At 44.2% G+C, this 16653-nt stretch overlaps 1 protein-coding gene across 1 annotated transcript in view; it reads right to left on the bottom strand.

The window, feature by feature from the left end:
* Positions 1-16653, bottom strand: part of GRIP1 (glutamate receptor interacting protein 1) — a 203823-nt gene that overhangs the window by 1966 nt on the left and 185204 nt on the right. Inside the window, exon 22 of the mRNA XM_065935093.1 lies at positions 695-841. Coding sequence (XP_065791165.1) covers positions 695-841 — 147 coding nt within the window. The remainder of the gene's footprint in view (positions 1-694; positions 842-16653) is intronic.

Raw genomic sequence — 16653 nt, 5'->3', positions numbered from 1 at the left:
AGTGAAAAGATCATCAGAATTGGTTTTAAAACTGTCTAATGAATCAGTGTAAACTTGCTTTGGTGAACATGTGTCTAAAAGCCAACCATCAGAGCAGCCTCATGCTTTGAAAGTCAGCTATTTAGGGACAAACTCATTCTATTTGAATACATGTTCAAGACTGATGGTAACCCTTCTCCTGTTCCTGCAAAATGCTCTTCCTGAAAACTGGACATAAGATCCAGGAATTTGCTTTCCTCAGTTAAACCAAACCTGATCATGATATTACTCCATTAAGTATATAAGGTTCAGCTTTTGGACTTTAGATAATGTGTGAGATGAGATATCAAACACTGCAAGATGGGAAATGGGAGAATGAGGTACTAGCATGGCAGTCCACCCCAGTTTTCTTGCCTGGAGGATCCCATGGACAGAGGAGCCTGGTGGGCTGCAGTCCGCAGGCTTGCAAAGAGACTGGCATGACTGACATGAAGCAGCAGCAGGCACACATGCCTGTTCTCAAGAAGTCCAGAATCTGCTGGGCAATGTATTCAGGGTAACACGCTGTTTCAGTAACTGGTAAATTCTACTAAGGGAAGAAGTGTCTATCCTCTCTAGCAGGGCCTCTGATCTGGTCTTGAGGCAAAGGAGGATGTGTGAGCACTGGTCAAATAAGACTTTAAAGAGTTAGATAAAATTTCATCTGAGGTCTTACCTGTAAGAGCCTGTCGTAGGGCTTTAGGCCACCAAGATCTCCTGGCCCAGCTGGGCGAATATTTTTGACATAGACTCCTTTCTCCAGCAAGCCATCTGCTACACTGAATCCGAAGTCCTCCATGTCAGAGCCCTTGTACAGGGTCACCTGGAAGGTGAGAAAATGTGAGGGGGGGTGGTATTTAGGTAGGTTGAGGGCTTTTGCCTGTGAACCTTCTTGACGAACCATCTTTTCAAACTAATTTCAGTAACATAATAGATTTGTAATAGATTAGGCAGCTCCCCCCAGGCTTGGCGCTAGTGGTAAAGAATCCACCTGCCAATGCAGGAGACTTGGGTTCAACCCCTGGGTCAGGAAGGTCCCCGGAGGAGGAAATGGCAGCCCACTCTATTGCCTGGAAAACCACATGGACAGAGGAGCCTGGCAGCTACACTCCATGGGGTCCCAAAGCAGCAGCCATGACAGCATAGCGCACACACACACACCCAATCGTGAAGATTTTTCTATTCTTCAAGAACATCCTAGGAATTTCCAAAGTCCACTCAGAACTGGAAAAGGAGGAGACATGCTGGAGAGGTTGTTTTTTTTTTTTTAAACTTGCAATCATCAGGTGTATACAGGTGAGAATTTCCCAGAGGCATGTTCATGTCTCTGTTCTGGAGCAACCCCAGGTGTTGGGAGAAGCCAGAGTTAGCCCTTTGCAGCTGGATATTAGGACTAAGCCAAAGACCTTTCCTTCCTGCTCACCATGCCTGGCGCTGTGCTGGGTACAGTGCTCAGCATATTCTCTGCCTCTAAGCAAGAGCCAGGAAGCCCATCATTGTATTTTCTCTGGTATTCTAATCAATGCTTCAGTACTGTAGGCAAAAATATTGTGAAAGGGAGAGAGGCCAAGATGGCAGAGTAGAAAGACCCTGAGCTCACCTCCTCTCATGAGCACACCAAAATCACACCTATTTGGGGACCAACCATCGACGAAAAAGACTAGAACCTACCAGAAAATACCTACAACTAAAGGCAAAGAAGGAACCACAATGAGATGAGTGGGGGGGTAGGGTGGACTGGTGATATAATCAAATTCCATCCCCCCCTGGGTGGGCAACCCACAAACTGGCAAGTAATTATACTGCAGAGGTTCTCACTCTACAGGAGTGAGCGTTCTGAGCCTCACAGTCTGGCTCCCCAGCCCAAGGTTCAGGCGTCAGAAGGATAAGCCCCCAGAGCATTTGGCTTTGAAACCCAGTGGGGCTTAACTGCAGGAGCCCCACAGGATTGGGGGGGAACATAGACTTCACACTCATGCACACAAAAATCTCATGCACACCAAGGGTGCACACAAAATCTCATGCATGCCAAGACCCAGGACAAAAGCATCCATTTGACAGAAGGCTAAGCCAGACCCGCCTGCTGGTCTTGGAAAGTCTCCTGGAGAGGCAGGAGCTTGGCTCACCCTGAGTACATAGACGTGGATGGCAGACATACTGGGAACATTCAGCCACATGAGCACTCCTGCGGCTGCCGTGTTGGATCATTAGCACCAAGACCTGGCTTCACCCACAGACTATAGGCTCCAGTGCTGGGACAAGTGCATGCGTGGTCACCCAGTCATGTCCGACTCTGCAACCTGATGGACTGTAGCCACCAGGTTCCTCTGTCCATGGATTTCCCAGGCAAGAACACTGGACTGGGTTGCCATTTCCTCCTCCAGATTGTTCTGATCCAGGGATCGAACCCACATCTCCTGTGTCTTGCATTGGCAGGTGGATTCTTTACCACTGGTGCCACCTGGGAAGTCCCCAGACTGGGATGCTTCAGGGCAAACAATGACCTGGGCAGGGACACAGCCCTGCCCATTAGCAGGCAGGCTGCCTAACGTCTTAAGCCGCACAGCCATCTCTGGACTCACCCCAAGACAGGGCCCTTCCCACTGGAGAGCCAAGACCGAGGTCCACTCACCAGTGGGCAGGCTTAAGACTTTCTCTTCAGGAAGCCTGCACAAGCCTCCAGGTTAGCCTCACCCACCAGGGGAGAGACACTAGAAGCCTGAAAACTATGATCCCACAATGCAAGCTGGACCCTACCCTGGTGCCAGCTGAGCCCTGGCCCTGCCCACTAGCAGGCCAATGCACCCTTCTGGATACCACAGACTTCATAGCCAACTGTATTGGGAAACTCCCTACCCTCCCTCTGGCTCCCCAAATCACTGATCTGAAATGAGCTCTGAGACCCCTGGGCCTTGCAGCCAGACCCTGGGAACCAGCTCTGCCTGCTAGTAGTCCAGTGCTAATGCCAGGATCTGACTTCACTTGTCAGTAGGTGGGCAACAGCCCCAGAGTCTTTGGGACCCTGTGTCTGCCCACCATGAGCCAGCACCACCTCCAAGGCCTCCCAGGGATGCACAGTCAACCAACTGGTAACCTGGCCTGACTAAACAGTACTAGCAGCATCTGCACAGGGCAGAGCATGTCAACCAACCAAGCCTCCTCGCTGCCTGCATAATCAGCCCACCACAAAGAAGGACCCTTGTAGCCCTCTTGGGGCCCCTAGAACATTTAGCTTCAGTGATAGAAGGGTAGTATACGGCTGGGACGCACAGGATGTCTCCTACAGAGGGCCACGTGTCCAAGGTTAGAAATAGAACTAATCTGCAATAGGCATAAAAATACAAACAGCAACTGAGGCAAAATGAGGTGGCAGAAGATTGTGATCTAGATCAAGAAATAAAATTCCAGGAGAAGAACTAAATGAAGTGGAGGAAGATGATCTATCTGAGAAAGAGTTCAGAGTAATGATCTTAAAGATGATCAAAGAGCTTGGGAGCAGAATAGATGCACAGAGTGAGAAGTTAGAAGTTTTAAATAAATAATTAGAAAATATAAAGAACAACCCAGCAGATGAAATATACAATAACTAGAATGACAAATACATTAGAAAGAATTAATAACAGACATTTAAAGAATAGTTAATACCTATTCTTCTGAAACTATTCTAAAAAGTTACAGAGGAAGAAACAATTCCAACACATTCTGTAAGGCCACCATCACCCTGATACCAAAACCAGACAAAGATAGCACAAAAAAAGAAAAATACAGGCCGATATCACTGGTGAACATAGATGCAAAAAATTATCAACAAAATATTGGCAAACCAACTCAATACACTAAAAGGATCATACACCATGATCAAGTGGGATTTATCCCAGGGATGGAAGGATTTTTCAGTATCTACAAATCAGTGTGACATATTACATTAACAAAGGATAAAAAGCATATGATTATCTCAGCAGGCACAGAAAATACTTTTGATAGAAATTCAACATTCAAAGAAAAAAATTTTAAAAAGAAATAAAAAAATTCAACATCCATTTATGATTTTAAAAGTCTTCAGAAAATCGGCATAAATGGACCCTACCTCAACATAATAAAAGCAATATATGACAAACCCATGGCTAACACCATATTCAATGGTGAAAAGCTAACAGCATTCCCTCTAAGATCAGGAACAAGCAAGGATGCCTACTCTTGCCACTTTTATTCAACATAGTTTTGGAAGTCCTAGCGATCAGAGAAGAAAAACAAAAGGAATCCCAATTGGAAAGGAAAAAGTAAAACTCAGTGTTTGCACATAACATGGTATCATACATAGAAAAATCCTAAAAATGACATTAGAAAAGTACTAGAGTGCATCAATGACTTTGATAAAATTGCAGGATTCAAAATTAACATACAGAAATCTGTTTTATTTCTGTACACTAACAATGAACTATCAGAAAGAGATATTAAGGGAACAATCCCATTTACCATCACATCAAAAAGGAATAAAACACCTAGGAATAAACTTACCCATGGAGGAAAAAAACTTGTACTCTGAAAAGTACAAGACACTGATCAAAGAAATTGATGAGGGCACAAATAGATGAAAAGATATACCATGTTCTTGGCTTGGAGGAATCAATATTGTGAAAATGACCACAGCACCCAAGGGAATCTACTGATTTAATATGATTCCTATCAAATTACCAATGGCTTTTTTCACAGAACTAGAAGAAAAAAGTTTTAAATTTGTATGGAAACACAAAAGACCAAAAATAGTTAAAACAAGCTTGGGAGGAAAACATAGGCACTCTCTGACAAATCACAGCAGGATCTTCCACGACCCACCTCCCAGAGTAATGGAAATCAAAGCAAAAATAAACAAATGGGACCTAATTAAACTTAAAAGCTTTTGCACAATGAAGGAAACTATAAGCAAGGTGAAAAGACAGCCTTCAGAATGGGAGAAAATAATAGCAAATGAAGCAACTGACAAAGAATTAATCTCAAAAATATACAAGCAGCTCCTGCAGCTCAATTCCAGAAAAATAAATGACCCAATCAAAAAATGGGCCAAAGAACTAAACAGACATTTTTCCAAAGAAGACATAGAGATGGCTAAAAAACACATGAAAAGATGTTCAACATCACTCATTATCAGAGAAATGCAAATCAAAACCACAATGAGGTACCATTACACGCCAGTCAGAATGGCTGCTGTCCAAAAGTCTACAAACAATAAGTGCTGGAGAGGGTGTGGAGAAAAGGGAACCCTCTTACACTGTTGGTGGGAATGCAAACTAGTACAGCCACTATGGAGAACAGTGTGGAGATTCCTTAAAAACCTGGAAATAGAACTGCCACATGACCCAGCAATCCCACTACTGGGCATACACACTGAGGAAACCAGAAATGAAAGAGACACGTGCACCCCGATGTTCATCGCAGCACTGTTTATAATAGCCAGGACATGGAAGCAACCTAGATGCCCATCAGCAGATGAATGGATAAGGAAGCTGTGGTACATACACACCATGGACTATTACTCAGCCGTTAAAAAGAATACATTTGAATCAGTTCTAATGAGGTGGATGAAACTGGAGCCTATTATACACAGTGAAGTAAGTCAGAAAGAAAAACACCAATACAGTATACTAACGCATATATATGGAATTTAGAAAGATGGCAACGATGACCCTTATATGCGAGACAGCAAAAGACACGTAGATGTAAAGAACAGTCTTTTGGATTCTGTGGGAGAAGGCAAGGGTGGGATGGTTTGAGAGGGTAGCATTGAAACGTGTATATTATCATATGTGAAGTGGATTGCTGGTCCAGGTTTGATGCATGAGACAGGGTGCTCAGGGCCGGTGCACTGGGATGACCGTTGGGGATGGGATGGGGAGGGAGGTGGGAGGGGGGTTCTGGATGGGAACACATGTGCGCCCATGGCTGATTCATGTCAATGTATGGCAAAACCACTACAATATTGTAAAGTAATTAGCCTCCAATTAAAATAAATAAATTAATTAAAAAAAAAAAAGAAGAAGCCTGGGAAAGAAGAATGGAATTGGAGGAATCGTGCTCCCTGGCTTCAGACTATACTATCAAAACAGTACAGTACTGGCACAAAAACAGACAGATATATCAATGGAACAGGATAGAGGGCCCCAAGATAAACCCATGCCCTTATGGTAATCTGTGACAAAGGAGGCCAGAGAGAACAATGGAGAAAAGACCATCTCTTCAATAAGTGGTGCTGGGAACAGAATGAAATTAGAACATTTTCTAACACCATATACAAAAACAAACTTAAAATTAATTAAAGGCCTAAATGTAAGACTGGATACTATAAAACTCCTAGAGGAAAACAGGCAGAACATGCTTTGATACATAAATCACAGCAATGTTTTTTTTTTTGGCTCTCTTAGAGTAGAAACAAAAGCAAAAATAAATAGAACATAATTAAAGCGAAACCATAAACAAAATGAGAAGAAAACCTATAGGAGAAAATATTTGCAAACAGTGCAACCAACAAGAGATTAATTTCCAAAACATATAAACAGCCAGAGCTCAATATCAGAAACAACCCAATCAAAAAACAGGCAGAAAACCTAAACAGACATTTCTCCAAAGACAATATACAGATGGTCTACAGGCACATGAAAAGAAGTTCAATATTGCTTAATTTTTATAGAAATGCAAATTGAAGCTACAATGAGGTATTGCCTTACACCAGTCAGAATGGCCATGATCAAGTCTGCAAATAAGAAAAGCTGGAAAACACTATGGTGTTTCCTCAGAAAACTAAAAAATGAATTACCATATGACCCTACAATCCTACTCCTAGGCAGGATCTGGACAAAGCTATAATTCGAAAAGATACATGCACTCCAGAGTTCACAGGAGCACTAGAAGAGCCAAGACATGGGAGCAATCTCAATGTCTGTTGAAAGATGAATGGATGAAGAAGTGGCACATATATACAATGGAATATCACTCAGCCATTAAAATGAATGAAATAATGCCATTTGTAGCAATATGGAGGGACCTAGAGATTATCATATTAAGTAAGTCAGACAGAAAAAAACAAATACCATGTAATAGCACTTACAGGTGGAATCTAAAAAAACTGATACAAATGAACTTATTTACAAAACAGATAAGACTCACAGACATAGAAAACACACTATGGCTACCAAGGGGAAGTCACTGTAAGAAGAGGTGATAAGTTAGGAGCTGGGGATTAACAGATGCATACTGATTAACAGATATATACTACTGTACATAAAACAGATCAACAACAAGACCTATTTTATAGCACAGAAATTATATTCAATGTTTTATAATAACCTATAATGGAAAAGAATCTGAAAGAGAATATACATATACATATAACTGAATCACCTGGCTATACACTTGAAACATTGTAGATGTACAGTTCTTTTTCCATTTATTTTTATTAGTTGGAGGTTAATTACAATTGTAGTGGGTTTTGTCATACATTGACATGAATCAGCCATGGATTTACATGTACATTTTTTAAAGAAGTCTTAGAAGACCTAAAAGACCTCCTTTAAGGAACACCCTCCCCTGGGGCCCGGCTTGAGGAGCTTCCTCACTCCCAGTCCTGGGTTAGGTTTAGCAATTCCAGCCATTCACCCTTCTCAGCTATGGGCCTCAGCCTGTTCTCTCTGCATTGAGGCCAGTGCCACCAGCTGAAGTTTTCCCCAAGCCCCAGGCCCCTTCTGGCCACCCACAAGAGACAGTCTGAGGTTTACACGTTCATCAAACATGAACTGGTCTTTCCATGTTCTGAGCACGGTTCCAAGTGCTGAGAAACAGCAGTGAGGGGTGGGTGGGGGAGGTGGTTGAAAGAAGAGGCTGCCTTCCCGCGGGAAACACGTTCATGTGTACTGTCCACTGAGACCCACTGTGGTGGACAGCAGCCAATGTGCTCAGCGACTCACACTCATTTAACAATGTGACTGCGTTTTTTAGTAAGCTTTGCTACATACCCTCTGCAACAAGCAGTGCACATATCAAGCAATGATTGGGGTTTGCTCTTTAACTCTGATTAAAATGGCCTGGAGGAAGAAATGGCAACCCACTCCAGGATTCTTGTCTGAAAAATTTCACAAACAGAACAGTCAGGCGGGCTACAGTCCATGGGATTGCAAAGAATTGGGCACACCTGAGCGACTGAGCACATTTTAAAATGTATATTTCTTTTAACACACATCATACCCGAAATACATTCTTGCAAAGGAGTAAAACAATTTAGAGCTATATAGGGCAAAATGTGAAGATTAATACTCTTTAGACAGGAGAGTATTATTTGTCTATACCCAGTTATTTCACTTCAGAGAGGTATGGAAGGCTGAAGCCAATACAAAGTGGTCACTTGTGGATTTTTATGTCACTGGGCAGAGAACTAAAATATCAAGCTGGCTGGGTCAAGTCTAATCATCAGGCAGCCTCGGTGGTTTGTGCCATGTTGGAGGTGAGGAAATTCAAGCTCACCCACAGTCACAGGGGTCTGAATAGTGGTGGCACGTCTGTGACTCCAGTCACTTAACTATTATATTCTAATGCCACTCAAGTGCCTTATTTCATAGATTCTAAGATGTACTGTTTTTTTTTTTTTTTTCGTCATGTTTTCAGTTCTCTGAAATCAGGTTGTGTTTTATAGGCAGGGATATCTTAGGTCCTAAGAAATAGGGTATAGCAACATCTCACCCCACCTGCCTATTTCCCACAATACACTAGAAGGAAGGGGCCAGAATTTTGTTACATCTTTGCTTTATGAGGGAAAAAACCAGCCCTGTCTTGCCAGTTAAAGGGTGGTTGGTCCTGAACAGATGCATCGCCATCTCTCAGAATGGTGTGAAAATGGAGAATCTTGAACCCCGCTCTGAACTGCCATCTGCCAAGTTCTGAGTGCACTGAAATTTGCTCTCCATGGTACTTCATACACCAGAGGGGCCAGTACATGTTCTGAAAAGGAAATGAGGGGACTAATACGACTTCATTTAAATTTGTGTTTCTTACCCATCTTGCAGGATTGTTAGGGTCAAGTCAGACATCATCACTGGACAGTAAACTCACGATGATTGTGCTTTGTTTATTGTTATATCTTTTTTTCACTGCTATATCCTTAGTCCTTCAAACAGTACCTAGCACATCGTAAGGTCCACCTGGACCTTACGACCTTACAATGTGTTAGATGGGTAAGAAACACAATTTTAAATGAAGCAGTGTATTTTAAGATTTAAGACCTGAAATAACCTGATAAATGTGGAAGGATCACTTTCGTGGCACTCACTTACACAATCAGAAAGTCCTACCTGACTAAAGAAGAGGTGCATGAGTGTTAGCAAAACCCAGTCCCCACGTTAGACACGTACCTTAATGATGCATGCGTGCTCAGTTGCCAAGTCGTGTCCTGACTCTCGTGACCCCATGGACTGTAGCCCACGAGGCTCCTCTGTCTGTGGGATTACCCAGGCACGAATAAAGGAGTGGGTCAGATGATCCATGGGGAGAAGTTAAATTGCATGAATGAGAGAACATCCCCTCACCCCAAAGCAGAAGTCATCGGGAGGGGAGGATATGTCTTTGTTGGTAACCTGGGCTCAGATGTGGGAGATGTTCACCCCCCAAGTTCCTTGAGGGGGGGCAAGGATCCTTGTTTTGTTCACTGATACATCCCAAACTCCTTAAATGGTACCTGCTACATTGAAGAGCTAGTATTCTGTTGAATAGATGAAGTGACCGGTTCTGACATGCCATGTGGTTGAGTTTGGAAACTAGTCAGCACTGGCCACGCTGTGCTGTGTGTGATCAGAGAGGGATTTAGTTCTGAGGGTCAGGCCACGCCCTGCCTCCCTGGCCCCAGGGCCAGGCCGGAACTGAGCAAGGCTAAAAGCTGCAGGGGGGCTGGGAGTGGGCAGGGCAAAGCTCCACAGTGACATCACACGGCCAGGGGAGGGACAGCACCTGTGACGTTGGAGCCGGGTCTGTCTGCCCTCCCTGTGAGCCGAGGAAGCCCCGCTCTTGCACAGGGCGTAGGGTAGGATGTGTGTGCTAAGTCGCTTCAGTCGTGTCTGACTCTTTGCACCCTCATGGACCATAGCCCACCAGGCTCCTCTGACCATGGGATTCTCCAGGCAAGAATAGTGGAGTGGGTTGCCAGGCCCCCCTCCAGTGGATCTTCCCCATCCAGGGATTGAACCTGCATCTCTTACATCTCCTGTGTTGGCAGGTGGGTTTTTTACCACGAGCACGATCTGGGAAGCTCCATGGTGGAATGTAGGGTCCTCCAATTTGAGATGCAGGACTTCTTGCTAATAAGGCTGTGGGACTTGAGCAAGTAGATTAAAAAGCAAACCGGATGCTACTTTTTCTACCAAGTTTGTGGAGTTTGTACAGTTTGTACAAGAAAGGCAAAATGAATGCCAGTTCTTTCATTTTTAAAATAGGAAATTAGTGGACTAAATATTTTCAGTGGTGTCAAGGAGATTTTCTTCAGTGGGGAGGGGAATGATCTTTTAAAAGTACATTATAAATATGAATCTATGGATCTTTTTATATATAATGTGTTACAATCAACTGCAACATTCTTTTGCAAGCTCAAGTTTCCTCATTTTTGGCCAAGTGGAGTCCTTCATGTTGATGTCGTGTTGACATCATGATATGACCCACTTGCTCTGATAACTTCTCTGCTTTTTGGCACAAGATACCAGAGACTAATAGAAGCAATAGTTAGAACACTAGACATGGAACAACAGGCTGATTCCAAATTGGGAAAGGAGTACATCAAGGCTGTATACTGTGACCCTGCTTATTTAACTTACATACAGAGTACATCATGTGAAATGCTGGCTGGCTGAAGCACAAGCTGGTATCAAGATTGCCAGGAGAAATATCCGTAAGCTCAGATATGCAGATGACATCACCCTTATGGCAGAAAGTGAAGAAGAACTAAAGAGCCTCTTGATGAAGATGAAAAGAGGAGAATGAAAAAGCTGACGTAAAACTCAACATTCAAAAAACGAAGATCATGGTATCCAATCCCATCACTTCATGACAAATGGATGAGGAAACAATGGAAACAGTGACAGACTTTATTTTGGGGGGCTCCAAAATCACTGCAGATGGTGACTGCAGCCATGAAATTAAAAGACACTTGCTCCTTGGAAGAAAAGCTATGACAAACCTAGACAGACATTTAAAAGCAGAGACATTATTTTGTCGACAAAGGTTTGTACAGTCAAAGCTATGGTTTTTCTAGTAGCACCCATGAAATTAAAAGACACTTGCTCCTTGGAAGAAAAGCTATGACAAACTTAGATATTTAAAAGCAGAGACATTATTTTGTCGACAAAGGTTTGTACAGTCAAAGCTATGGTTTTTCTAGTAGTCATATATGGATTCAAGAGTTGGACCATAAAGAAATCTGAGTGCTGAAGAATTGATGCTTTTGAACTGTGTTGTTGGAGAAGACTCTTGAGAGTTCCTTGAACTGCAACGAGGTCAAACCGGTCAATCCTAAAAGAAATAAGTCCTGAATATTCAATGGAAGGACTGATGCTGAAGCTGAAACCCCAATACTTCAGCCACGGGATGTGAAGAACTGACTCATTGGAAAAGACCCTGATGCTGGGAAAGATTGAGACCATGAGGAGAAGGGGATGACAGAGGATGAGATGGTTGGATGGCATCACCGACTCAATGGACATGGAGTCCATTGAGTTTGAGTAAGCTCCGGGAGTTGGTGATGGACAGGGAAGCCTGTGTGCTGCAGTCCATGGAGTCACAAAGAGTCAGACATGACTGAGCGACTGAACTGAACTGATCATAGACTCAAGCTTCCCTGGTAGCTCAGCCATAAAGAATCCACCTGTAATGCAGGAGATGGGGGTTCAATCCCTTGGTAGGGAAGATCCCCTGGAGGAGGGCATGGCAACCCACTCCAGCATTCCTGCCTGGAGAATCCCATGGACAGAAGAGCCTGGTGGGCTACAGTCCATGGGGTCGCAGAGAGTCAGACACGACTGAAGCAGGTGAGCACACACGCACCTCATAGACTCACCATGGATATTTCCTGCCTTGAGTGGGGGAAACACTTCAGGTTTATTTCTAGTCCCTTTCTTTTCATCCGCATGTTCTTTCATCGAAGGTAGGAAGGGGAGGAATAGGGGGAGATGGGTGCGGAGGAGGGGGTGGAGCTGACACACGCTAATATGCTTGGTGACAGTCTGTTATTCTTGGGACTCTGTTTACTAGTGTGTGAAATGTCTCCACCCAAGGTCCCCGCTTTTGCACCCCTCTTTGGCTCTGTCTCTGGGATCTCTTGTCCTTCTGCTCCCCACTTTTGTTCCGAGTCATGTTCTCTCCATTGACAAGTACGGGGGATGGGGGCACATCTTAATTATCTCTGTTGCATTAGTAATTAAGTATAGGTTTGGAGAGCAGTCCTATGGACCCTCTGGCTGGTTGCTAAGTGGGCTGGCGTTTTCTCTGCAAGCCTAGCCACATTCTTCCGTCATATCTGAATATGAGTCACAAAGCTTATGTTTGCAATGGACATTAGGAAGCCCACTTCTGTCCCAGCTCGGAGACATGTTACTCAACACACTGAACTGGAATCCCTACAAGGGGGAACATTGGGCGCACACTAGAATAATAGCAAAATTCCTCATTGCTCAACTGGCCTGTGATTCTCGGGTGTTTGCTCCGCAGTACTGAACCCAGAAGGGGCAAAAGGGTGAGTGTCACTAAAGGCTGCCAACACCAGGCAGTGGGGATACACTAACCACCACAGCGGAGATGGATGCTGACTAGTGCTAGGTTAGCAGATTAGCTCATTAACTGTAAAGTCACGGTTGCTGGCTAAGAGGCTTGGCTCTCCTGAACCTTAGACTTGATGTATCTCTATGGCAAACCCCTCAGGATGAGAGACTGATATATGGTTTAAATCTGAAAGTAATCTGTTTCTCTAGAAAGATTTCCTAAGGTTAGAGCAGACTGAATTTTAATAGCCAGTTCTATGATTCTCTTGGAAGTAGCAAACAACAAAATGAAGCTTTAAAATGATACAGAGGTAAGACTCCAGGAATCAATAACTCACACAAATAGGACACACAGCTGGCTGGCCTCAAAATCAGCTGCAGTAAATTATGCCATGTGGCTGCTGCTGTCCTGCTTAGCTGGAGACAGGTAGTGGTTACTTCTGATGTATCTGCTGTCCAAAATTAATTCTAAGGATTCCAAGGTTTAAGTTGCATTTCCCGCCCCCCACAGATGAACCCCTTAACCAGGCACTTTCCCATATATGATTGCTTTGATCTCCCAGCAACTCCGTGTGGCAGAAGCATGCCTTTCCCACTAACAAGGACACTGACCTTTGAACTTGATGAATGGACTTGTCCAGGTGGAATACAGTAAGCTTGCGGGTTTCAGTATTAGGATATCTGACCTCATCTGCTGTGTTCCTTCCACTGAATCATGATTTTTTTTTTCTTGACACATACTCTCCTAGCTGGTCAGGCAGTTTTTATCCATTTCCAACTGCCCAGCAAACTAAAGATGAATAATTTATCACATCTGCTGTATTTCTTCTCATCAGAGCTCTTCCGTGGTTTCCTCCCAGCATCTGTGCAAACTGCTCCCAGCTGCTCTAGCTCTTCATGCTTCACCCTCACCCAAGAAAATCAAGATTTTTCTTGTAAGGTCTCTATTCTGTGCCAGGCTACCTTGGGGGAATCTGGATTATGAACACAGTGCTAGATTTTTCTGTTCCAAAAAGGCCAGTGAGCCTCTTGAAACAACACTCTGGGTCACGATACAGTTCTACAAAACTCACTTTAACAATTTGTCAACACATGCTGCAACTGCCTCTAACCCTCCTGAGAACAGAAGCCTTAACAGGAGGTGCAGGACTTGACCATAATTCAAGTTGAGCTTTCATCTGTATTTCTAAGCAAGTCTATCCGCAGGTCTGAATGATATCCTCGAGGCAAAGATCAGAAAGCTAATGCTTGTGTTTTTAGTTCTGAGTCCCATGAAAAGCCTTAGCAGCAGAGCCAGGTCTCTGCACTTGGATTTTAAGGGCAAGTGTGTCTAGTGTCTTGACCATGTCATGGTGAGTGATAGCCCTGGCAGCCTCCCTGTGGCTCAGCCCTTTGCTTGATGGCCTTTAAAGACCAAACCAATACCTACTTATCAGAGACGGTTCCAGTTTGTCCACAAACCACCAGGTACTTGGGTTTATTCTTCCAGACACCACTGGGGTAGCCCTGTTCCTTTAAAGTTGACAATTCAAGGCATGAATTGACTTTTGAGGACAATCCTATACTATAAGTGGGGCTGGAAGAAAATAATAAAAGTATGGATTTTCCAACTAGTTACCATCAGCTCTGCCCCTGGGCCTTCCCACTTGCCCAGCCAGCACCAAGTCAGCCAAGCTTGACCAAAGACCGTTCCAGCATGCCAACTCAGGACAGCCTGCTGGCCCCTCCCCACACCCGGCCCTGCCCTCTGGCTCCTAGGTGCACTCTGGCTTGGCTTCCCTCCAGCTCTTCATGTTCCCAGTTCTCAGTTTCACCTGCAGCTCACTGACCTCCATAACCTACAGACTCATGTGGGCAAAACGTCCTTGCATACGTTGAGGGTAGGGGGTTCCCCACCACCAAACAACCCTGTAACATCAGATGGGTGTTCTACAGTTCAACTCAATTCTGACATTATCCACACGGAGGCCGTGTCAGATCCCACAGGTTAAGGGTTCCATCCAACAACATTACTCCACCCCTACCCCACCATTTCCAACAATGGTCTTCAGACCCAGGTCGTCACTCATACCTTTGACCAACCAGCTGTATCACAGAGGTTCCAGCAGCCTCCTCCTTGGGTTTGAGTAATTTACCAGAGTGGCTCATAGAACTTACCAGATCACCAGTTTATTATAAAATGATATAATTCAGGAACGCCAGATGGAAGAGCTGCTTTGGGGCAGGTTTTGTGGAAAGGTTGCGGAACCTCAATGTTCCCTTCAGGCTCTGATCACAACCCTCCCCAACCCCGTCCCCACATCCCATGTGCTCACCAACCTGGAAGCTCCTGGAAACCCATCCTTTTGGGGCTTTACAGAGGCTTCACTACACAGGCATGACTATTTAAGTCATTGGCCACTGGTGATTGATTTCACCTGCAAATTCTCTCCCTGGAGATCGGCGGTGGGACTGAAACCTCCAAAACTCTAATCACAGGGCTGGCTCCACTGGCAATCAACCCCCATCCTCAGGTGCATCTAAAAAGCAACTCATTCAGTTCAGTTCAGTCACTCAGTCGTGTCTGACTCTTTGCGAACCCATGGACTGCAGCACACCAGGCCTCCCTGTCCATCACAAACTCCCGGAGTTTACTCAAACTTATGTTCATTGAGTCGGTAATGCCATCCAACCATCTCATCCTCTGTTGTCCCCTTCTCCTCCCACCTTCAATCTTTCCCAGCATCAGGGTCTTTTCCAGTGAGTCAGTTTTTTGCATCAGGTGGCCGAAGTATTGGAGTTTCAGCTTCAGCATCAGTGCTTCCAATGAATATTCAGGACTGATTTCCTTTAGGATGGACTGGTTGGATCTCCTTGCAGTCCAAGGGACTCTCAAGAGTCTTCTCCAACAGCACAGTTCAAAAGCATCAATTCTTCGACAATCAGCTTTCTTTATAGTCCAACTCTCAGCAGTGGCCACAGGGTCAGTTTTCACTCCAATCCCAAAGAAAGGCAATGCCAAAGAATGCTCAAACTACCACACAATTGCACTCATCTCATATGTTAGTAAGGTAATGCTCAAAATTCTCCAAGCCATGCTTCAGCAATACATGAACCGTTAACTTCCAGATGTTCAAGCTGGTTTTAGAAAAGGCAGAGGAACCAGAGATCAAATTGCCAACATCCGCTGGATCATCGGAAAAGCAGGAGAGTTTCAGAAAAACATCTATTTCTGCTTTATTGATTATGCCAAAGCCTTTGACTGTGTGGATCACAATAAACTATGCAAAATTCTTAAAGAGATGGGAATACCAGACCACCTGACCTGCCTCTTGAGAAACCTATATGCAGGTCAGGAAGCAACAGTTAGAACTGGACATGGAACAACAGACTGGTTCCAAACAGGAAAAGGAGAACGTCAAGGCTGTATATTGTCACCCTGCTTATTTAACTTATATGCAGAGTACATCATGAGAAACGCTGGGCTGGATGAAGCACAAACTGGAATCAAGATTGCTGGGAGAAATATCAATAACCTCAAATATGCAGATGACACCACCCTTATGGCAGAAAGTGAATAACTAAAGAGCCTCTTGATGAAAGTGAAAGAGGAGAGTGAAAAAGTTGGCTTAAAGCTCAACATTCAGAAAACTAAGATCATGGCATCCGGTCCCATCACTTCATGGCAAATAGATGGGGAAACAGTGGAAACAGTTGACAGACTTCATTTTTGGGGGCTCCAAAATCACTGCAGATGGTGATTGCAGCCATGAAATTAAAAGACGCTTGCTCCTTGGAAGTGTTAGGTAGTTAGAATAGGAAACAGGAGTCCAAAATGGCGGTGGCTAAAAGACAAGGAAGGGAAAAGCCTGCA

Source organism: Muntiacus reevesi, chromosome 4, assembly GCF_963930625.1.
Source record: "Muntiacus reevesi chromosome 4, mMunRee1.1, whole genome shotgun sequence".
Taxonomy (NCBI): domain Eukaryota; kingdom Metazoa; phylum Chordata; class Mammalia; order Artiodactyla; family Cervidae; genus Muntiacus; species Muntiacus reevesi.
The sequence above is the reverse complement of the archived record's forward strand: the minus strand, read 5'-3'. Positions and strand labels throughout refer to the sequence as shown.